Here is a 9,646-nt window from a genome sequence, read left to right as displayed (position 1 = left end):
GAAATGCCAACAGCAACAACAGTAGTAGTAGTAGTAGTAGTAGTAGTAGTGCTGCTGCGAGGGGCCTTGACGAACACACTCTGATGGGCCTGTGTTTGTGTGCTGAAGCGGGTAGTCGGCAGAGAGGGACGGGACAGCGGCCGGCTGGGAAGTCCGGTCCCTGTGTTTTAATGGCGGGTGGGGTGGAATGGGGTGGTGGAGCTGAGCGGTGGTGGTGGTGGCTCACCCCAGAGACCTCCCTCCCCTCCCTGGGCTGGAGGAAACAAAAGGGGCTTTTTCTCTTGAGGAACACGGTGACGTGGGAAGCGGCTGTGAATGTGGGCCATGTGTCCGGGCTGCTGCTGCTGCTGTTCGGTTTCTCTGACCCCCCCCCCCCCCCCCCCCCCGCTCTAGTGTCTACAGGAGCCCAGCCTTTTGCTGTCGCTCATGCCCCCCCCCCCTCACTCTCTCTCCATAGCTACAGTACAGCTGTGTGCTTTAGGGCCGCTCTGCACGGCGGTTCAGACTTGCAGCCAGTGTCAGTCATTCCTCACATGCATGACATGCAGTCGAGGAAGAGAAAAAAGAAAAAGTCCCCCTCATTAAAGAGCAATTTAAGGATCGGTTGACACTCTACACCCCGGGCTCGTTTAAGGATCGGTTTGACACACTATACCCCAGGCTCAAATACCACACAAAGCATAATTGTGGGGCTTAAACACGCCTAAAAGGGCAACGAATTCTTGTAATGGACAGAATTATGCTGCTGTCGTCGTCGTCGTCTGTTCCCTCGCACAGTAGAGTCCTCTTTATTTGTTCACACTGTCGCAGAGCCGACCACGGTTCACACAAGGAGCCTATTTTCACCGGCTAAGCCTTGTTACGGTAATGAGTAGGAGAAGGAGCTCGGCAAACAGAACTCTTGTAAACGCGTTCCGCGCGGCAGAGAGAGGCCCCCCCGACCTTTTAATCAGCAAAGTGGCAGAAATGAAAGGAGGCTGTGTTCTGAGGGAAGATAGGAGGACATGGGGGGGGGGGGGGGGGCATGCCATGGGCTCTGGGACCCCTACAACCACAACACACAAGATGTGGTGGCGGTCATGCTTGCTCCATCTCGATTATGCACACCACTATTGCCTGTATTTAACTGATAATACACATACTAATGTTATATGACATCAATTACATTTGTGTTAGCCCAGATACATGTCGATGATTTTCAGAGGATTCTCATAACGTGTAACTTTTTCACACCAGGACGGAATGCCGCCATAAACGGTTTATTGAGCCACGGTTGCCATTTAATGAGTATCGCCTGTTCATTAGAATAACGTTTGTAACGTCGTTTGCCCACCAAGATGTCTGCGATGATGAGGATGATGCCATGGAATACAACAGATCGAGCACCATTTGAGTGTTTTATCGTCGCTACGAGCACTCAATGGTACTTTTCCTCTTGCTAGTGTACAAATAAACACAATCTGTGATATGGCTTATGAAACTCTGAACGCAGGCCCCTGGTTCCTCGGTGCCTGAGAGAGGGGCCCCTGACGCTCCGGCAGCTGCCATGTGGTTTGGGGGCCGGTGAGAAGCGCTCCACTACCCGGCCACAAAACGTTTCCAGTTGATTAAGTGCCGTCTCAAGGCTTTTCTTGTGAAACTGAGTCGTCGCTCGCGTCTTGGGTTTGTTTCCTGGGTTTCCATGTGGCCCCGTGCACACACACACCACTTCACCTTGAGCTGCACACAGCTCTGCAGCAAGGGCTGGGGATTTGCCATCGTACATGTCACACTGTGGTACGAGAATATACAAGCCTTTTATCAAAACCGGTAAAACTCACTGTGGGGGGTATTTGAAGATAATGGAACATGCGTAGGATGTCATTTACAAATTAGTTCTAGCGAGACTGATAATCTCACGTTATCTCCCGACGCTAATCAGGGAAGAGTGTGAAAGACACGACTCCTCTTTCCAAAGTTAAGTCCATGTTACGCGTGAACAACCATGAACGTCCCACGCCCAGGGGAGGGGAAGAGAGGTGTCAAGGTCATGCAATCCTACTCACGGCAAAGCAGGGTTAACTGACGCACACTGTGTCTGATTTGTTGAGAGTCGGAGTTCAGTCCGAGAGGCGTCTCTTCAGCGTGAGGATTATGGGGGGGATCTGGGGTGTGAGCACTCAGGCTGAATGGCTTGGCTTTTACAAAAGGCAACAGGACACCTTGATGGGACACGGCCCTACCCCTCGCTCTATTACAGCCTCAGATCTCAGGCCAGCTCTGCTCCCAGAGATAAGCCCTCCCAACCCGCTGCACACTGGTGTCTGTTCTCCCCAGGACGGTTAGTATACACTATATGGAGACATATGACCCTGAACTATACACAAGAAGCTCTGGGATGACATCACAGGGGTCATGCCCTTTGAGTTTCGGGTGCCAAGTCTCCCCGGGCGTCATTGGGACGGTTGTGAGGACCGGACTTGTGTCCCTTGAGGAGGGTGTATGACGCCCGTCCGTATCCTTGCTAGCGGAGCACAGAGTGCTCTCTGTGTGAACAGAGACACTTCTCAGATTGCTCACGAGGAGAGAGAGAGACCGCCTAGACCACTGTCCAAGGAGGGAATTCAGGCCTCTACTTAAAAAAATCCAGAGTTCTGAAAGAGAGAACTCTCTCACACTAGTGGTGTCAAAAGTGCTGTTGGCACAGCTGCCCACCAGGGAAGACCAAGTGATGAAATGAGAGCGTAAAAAACAAGCGGCTTGGTCACCACAAAGCGGAACGCCTTCTCATGGACACACACACACACACACACACACACACACACACACACACACACACACACACACACACACACACACACACACAAAAAAGGGAGGGGAACAAGCCTGGGCACAATAATGAGCTGCTCTCAAAACAAGGGCAGTGTTTCCATGGATAACAGTGGAATCGGAGCTGCAGGTGTGCAGCGGTATCTGGTCAGCTGACCTGCCGTTTCCCGTGGAACAGGAAGAGCTGAACGAGCGGAGATGAAAGCTCAAGGTAGCGTCGCAGCTGGCGGTCGTTAAGGTGGGTAAACGCAGGTGTGCGCCACAAGAGCAGCAGTGTGTCTGCGTCCGTGTAAGAGGAGCCCAATGCAAACATATGACAGAGGAGCGTACGTATGCTCTGTGGCTGCTGTTGGCACTGGTGCACAACATGCAGGAGTGTGTTGCCCCTGACGGCTAGTCAACGGCCTCCTGGAGTATGTTAAGACTCCATGCTGGAGAGTCAGCGGTACCCGTATTAAAGGCCTAATCCGTGATCCATCCGTGATGTATAAGCGAGCCCCACCACCAAAAATAAGAAGTTGGGAAGGAAGGGAGGCATGTTTTCATTCTCTAGAATAGATAGTTGACTGAGCTCTTGCTACAAGGATTACTACTACCTATTAGGGCTGTCCCCGACTAAGGATTTGGATGGTCGACATAAAAAAAAAAAAAAAAAAGTATTAAAATTAAAATATTTTTTATTTGTATTTTTTATTTTTTTTATCATTCCATTTGGGCTGTGGGGGTGATTAATGTCTGAAGGAGTCGACTGAAGGCTTCTTGTCCTCTGCAAAAACATGCAATTGGTCCACTGATGGATGCATCTTGATATTTGTCTAGTATAGTGTGTTCATTAGATGGGTGAAATCCTCTTTCAGTGCCTCTGTGCCTGTTTTCGTAGGAAGTTAGCCTCTGGTATGCGTGCCATTAGCGTTAGCCACGCTTCTATGCCTATTTTCTTTTGAAAAAAATTATAATTTTTTTTTTTTTTTTTTATTATATTCGACTAAGAGGTTGGCCAGTCGACTACGGCCCCTTTCGACCGATTAGTCGACTAATCGATTAATAGGGGTCAGCCCTACTACCTATACAGGTACATTTAAATTGTATTTACTATAAATGGTTTGTTTGTGTTGGCTGTGTTAAAACATACATAAATTCAGCTTTACTGTTGGTTAAAACAAGTTCCAAAAAGCGTATTTTCAAACTCTTCAAGAATGTATGTACGATGTGAATACCTATATACTCCACAATATGGTAACAAAAAAACTGGATTAGTGCTTTACCAGAGAATGCTCCTCTCCCCTCCTGTAAGAAATCCCTCTAGAGGGTTTCATGTCCCAGAGGTGTCAATCAACGTAATAATATGGGAATGAGATCACCAGCTTAATTACCTGAAGTGGGAGAGAGTGGGGTGATGGTGGGGGGACCTCACTCTCATAGGTGTCACAATGTTATCCTGACTGAATTTAAGATCAACATCTTGTAGAAAATGTACCTCCCCAACTCCTAATTCAATCCAACCCATTGGGGATGCTGGTGGTGGTATTTCAGAGAGGAATTCAAATCATATTAAGTCAGTCGGACCTCATAACATGAGCCTGAGTCTGCCTGACCCAGAAGTACACGTTCAGAGAGGTGTGTTTTCATTCTCTGGAGTAGATTCAACACCTGCCTATCGAATAAGCATTGTACTTAAAAGCCCTAATGTGTAATCTGAATGTAAACGAATGGGTAGCCCCACCCACCAAAATTAAATAAACCTAGTGACATGTTTTCATTCGCTAGTTGATTTATTGAACTCATACAAGCACTGATATGAGCTTTTGATTGTATTCGCTGTATTTTCTGGCTGTAAGAAAGTTTGTTTTCATTGCTAACACGTGTAAACAGATAGAGTAAAACAGATCTATAAAATATAATATATTTATTTATATTTTTGACAGTTTTTACAAATCAAACTCTAACTCTTGATTCTTGAAAAAAGTGGCTTGGGGCTTTAACACACACTACACTGTTGCTGCCAAATGATGCACTGATTCAACAATCTGGAACAGTGGAACTCATGTTTTATTGTTTATTTAGATTAACAAATGTGACTTAATATCCCATTTCAGGAGCAGTAGCCTGGATCACCCGCTTTGTTCAAAATCCCTATAAGATAAGATATTCCTTTATTGATCCCCTTGGGGAAATTCAGGGGGCTATTCTATCATTCTATGACATAATTATGGAATTTGAAAAAGGGCAGAAGTGCAGGATTCAGGGGGCTGGCTTACAGGAGCAGGGGCTGAGGTCAAGCGAACGATTGACACAGTGGCTGTCAAATCCTGGCCCCGATAAATGCTGAGATCATAACATGTCCAGACTTGTCCGTCCGGCTGAAATGAGGTCATCTGTGTTGTTTGAAAGGTAATCTTGCCTCCAGTCTGTGGCCACGGTGGAGTAATCAATTTGCTGCACTTAGAGAGGAATACATCACTGTTTACCTGTCAAGGGGCCTGCGGAGATAATACTGGCTGGCTGTAATTTGTAACTTTATTTGTGTGAAATAGGGTGGATGACCTTGGCTTGGGGCTGTTCCAGAGAGGTGCATGTATAACCCAGCCAGCCTCAGGGAGTGTGTGTAAATAAATAGCAGGTGATGATGAACCAACTGAACGTGTCGTGTGTAGCAGGCGTCTGGCAGTGGTGTTGAAAACTGTGGCCTCGCCTATATCTATAGTGCTCTTGTGAACTTGACAACAATGCCTGCTATCTAGCCCAGTGTTTGTGTTTGAAAAGAGTCCAATAGATGTTTTATGTTTCACTTTATATCATAGTGTCGACTGACATAATAGATAAAACATGAGTCAGTCAAACAAATGTTTTCCCTTATTTAAAAGAAAATAAATGACAGCACCACTTCAATAAACAGCTGCAGGTACTTTGCAGCACATACTTTTACCTCTTAAATTTTAAAGTACATAATCTTCATACATTTTTTCCACATTTTCTATGCAAAATCCTTTTCTTCAAAGTAACTAGTAACTGATGTACAACGTTCCCTAGAATAAAAATAGTAATCTACAAGTGCCTCAAAATTGTACTTGAGTAAAAATACTTAGTTGGAGACAGTGGTGGAAAGTAACTAACAGTTATAGCATTCAGTTAAGTCATATCTAATGACAAATATCCTCTCTGATGGGAGTCTGAGATAAAACCTCATCAAATGGGATCGAATGTGTAGGTCCTTGACACGAAGGGTTGAGAACCATGTTGTAGTTTATTAACCAGGCTAATAGAACGACTTTGTTTGTAAACATTGGCATAAAACAGACCTATATTCTGATTCATGATGAGCTTATTTATTCCATTCTACGCCTCCAACTCTTAAAGAAAGTATGTAAACATAGACCTCACACTTTAAAATGGTCAAAAAAATAAAGAAATATGGAAATAGGGCTTTTAACATTTATTTCACAATAAAAAATGGGAGTGGTGCTCCAGGGACCGGAGGCCGGGTTTCACAACACGTTGTAGGATTTCATTATGCTTAATTGCCCAGTAAAATTCATACTTGTGTGTGTCAGCTGACGGTGACTTGAACCAGAAAAACCTCAATAAATCACATCGCTCTGTTCCTTTGTTCTCCTCGAATCCATTTGGTACAATGAAACCTCGAGGCAACGACGGAGCACCATTTGTTGTCGTGCCCCAGATTCAGGGCCTCTACAATACAACCCACACGGACCAAAGCGCTCAATGCAACAGATGAAAAATATTACACCCCGCCCTCGCCCCCCCCCCCCCCCCCCCCCATCACTTTGCCTCGTTGAAGATGCTGTAATTAGACTCTACTTTCAAAAGTAGTTAACGTTCAAACGAGTGATGAGGGATAAGGAGATTCTATTACGGGGCATGCAAAGTAAAAGTGGTTAAAAGGGAAGCGGTTATAGATGTTGTGATGCCCCCTCAGCCTGGTGGGGAAAGAGAAAGAGACATTTTCATCTTTTGTTTTCCAAGGAGGAAACGTCGAGCTCAAGGACAGACATAAATCATCCCATTCCAAACACTCGGCTGGGCGCTGCTGTTTATCATCTCCCCACCTCAACTCACTTCCCACTTGCAATGATTTGTTTTAGTTAAACAAAAGTTACTCTGATATGAATATTTCCCTCGAAGCTTTGAGACCTTGAGCCCCCACTATTTATTTTTTTATTTTTCTACTCTCACAATGGCCCCCGCTAAGAATTGGAAGAAGAAAATTCCACTAGACAAATATTCATCAAGATAGCATTGTTGATACTTTTCAAAGCCACTTAAGTCAAAATGCTCACGTTAAAGGAACACGCCAACATTTGGGGAAATTCACTTACCGTCTTCTCCAGAGAGAGACAATAAGATGGATACCAGTTTCCTCTCTGTGTGTTCAGTAGAAAGCTATCTGGCTGCATGTTAGCCTAGCTTAGCTCAATGAATGGAAGCGGACATGACCGGTTAGCCTAGGCATTGTCCAACTAACACCTCACCTCTCTATTATACATCGGGTGATGCCTCTGTTCCCCAGTCACGAGCCGTGAGCGAGAGGGGCCTCCCCGAGACAGAGGAGCTCCAGATGGGAAGGCTTTGTCTGCAGCTCTGGGCGCGTGGTGGTATCCATCTTCTAGTCTCTCTCTGGAGAAGACGGTAAGCTAATTTCCCCAAATGTTGGCGTGTTCCTTTAAGGTTTCACTCCACTATGGCGCAAAGATACAGCGAGTATGACACACAACAGGCCTATTGACAGTATTTACCAGATCAGTTCCAAGATACTCCACAGCTAAATTTTATTCCTATTTGCATTTCCCATCCATCCTGCAGTGCAGACACCCGTTTGACTTACAGACATGACTGCCTATTGCTATGATAAACTGTACAACATATCATGGAGTCGACTTGAGCCGCCGTTAAGGACGGACTACAAACACACACGCCTCGTTATGGCCGTTTCCTTGTCCACTAAACCAGCCGCGAGGTTATACGCTGTAGTGTTACGTAAACACGGAGGCATCTCCGACGTGACTGTGTGAATCATCTACTGACCTAACGTTATGCATAGTGCAGCTCTACTAGCTCTCGTCTCTATCCCCTCCGTCGTTTCTCAAATAGCTCTATGTCACCGGGGTCGGAGCGGCTGTGTCGAGGCTCGGACGTCCCACTTCCTCGGAGCGGTCAGTGTTCCCCTCTTCTCTTGAGGAGCACGTCCACGGCCCCGGCCAGGTCGTCCACGGTGCCGTCGGCGCTGACCGCCGGGTGCCTCTCATCGCTGGGCCTGCGGGGAGAGGAAGCAGGACGGGTCACGTAACAGAAGAGAAAGGCACAGGAAAAAACAGCAGCTACACACACAGCGGTAAACAAGAGGCCAAAGCACAGTCTTTAAAACAGATGTGCTGAGGGGGAAAAAACATCACGTTGAGGTCCTCGACAGATATCGCAATTCGCAATATTAGAATAGATTAAAAATGTATTGTCATTATACAGCACAAGTACAGTACAACGAAAATAAGTTTGGCATCCAAGCAGAGTGCAAATGTAACAGTAAAGTGCAATAGTCATTTTCAATGTACAGGTGATTGAACCGGGTATAAAATAATAATATATCAATTAGTAATACTCGGTGTAGTGCTTATCAGATGTATGTACAGGGTTGTAATATTAATATTTACAGTGATACAGGTATAAAGACAGTATAGTAGTAGTCATACTGGCCAGCAGCATAACTAGTAAGAGTAGGTGATGGATATGTACAGATATAGATATAGTATCTACAGATATGTAAAAGGATTATGTGCATTTGTGCAGGTATATGTACAGACAGATGTGCATAGATAAGAACATACAGTATTTATACAGTAAGAATACATATACCGGTATATATATTTATATTGGAGGCAAATGGTGTTTTTTTTGCATTGTTCTTTTCATTTTCATTGTAAGAATGACACACACAGTTATCTGAAGTGATTTTACAGTGATCGCTACAGAATAACAACAATTTATTCTGTAGAATACGATTTGCAGGTCATTTAGATTTAGATGTGTTTAGAAGTTTTTCTAAAAGTGTTCACATTCAGTTGGGAGGGACAACACATTCTATGTCATCTCTCAACACATATTTGTGTGCAGCCCGACGCTGTTGCTGCCTTCAATTATAACTGCCGAGGTTGAAAATTCCGACTTCCTACTAGGAAAAATCTAATAAAACCGTGCGTCTACTCAGACTCAAACTCAGGTATGATTTCTCAACCCCCAGTTCAAGCCTCTGCGCCATTGACATAATTTCAATAGGGCCACTCACATCGCATAAACGTTAATGTTGTTATTAGCTGTTTTAAGAGTACACTTTTATGTATATTAGCTATATGCTGTTGCAAATGGTCTTTGAGTTGTAGTTCATGAGAGATGAATCATTAAAAAAAAAAAACAGCATCCATGTTTTCCCAACTATGTAGCTTCGTAGGTCAGAGATGACGACGCATTTCCAACCTCCCACCTCCGTAAACAAATGCAGCATATCAGACTAACAACGGTGAAGAACAGGATGAGATGGAATGGAGTGGAACAGGATGGATAGGGACAGTTGAGAATTGAACATAAAGTGATTTACTGCTTATGGGAAACAGTGTAATGAACGGGGGCCTGAGGAAGGTCACACAGAACCATTATAATCCACTCACTCCAGGTGAACCAAAAAGCTGCCACCGTACTTTCTCTACTCTGTTGACGTTGGTCGTGTCTGAAGAGGTGTCAGCTGCCGTAGGCGGCTGGGTGGCGCAGCGGACATTGCGCTCGTCACCAACGCAAGAGACACCGGGTTCGGCTCCGGCTGTCGGCGTTG

General features: G+C 45.2%; 1 protein-coding gene across 1 annotated transcript in view; it reads right to left on the bottom strand.

Moving 5' to 3' along the window:
• Positions 1 to 6,600: 6,600 nt before the first annotated feature.
• Positions 6,601 to 9,646, bottom strand: part of lhpp (phospholysine phosphohistidine inorganic pyrophosphate phosphatase) — an 89,658-nt gene continuing 86,612 nt past the window's right edge. Inside the window, exon 7 of the mRNA XM_084322884.1 lies at positions 6,601 to 8,080. Coding sequence (XP_084179010.1) covers positions 7,981 to 8,080 — 100 coding nt within the window. The 3' untranslated portion in view covers positions 6,601 to 7,980. The remainder of the gene's footprint in view (positions 8,081 to 9,646) is intronic.

Source organism: Notolepis coatsorum, assembly GCF_963971535.1.
Source record: "Notolepis coatsorum genome assembly, chromosome: 10".
NCBI classification, from domain to species: Eukaryota; Metazoa; Chordata; class Actinopteri; order Aulopiformes; family Paralepididae; genus Notolepis; species Notolepis coatsorum.
The sequence above is the reverse complement of the archived record's forward strand: the minus strand, read 5'-3'. Positions and strand labels throughout refer to the sequence as shown.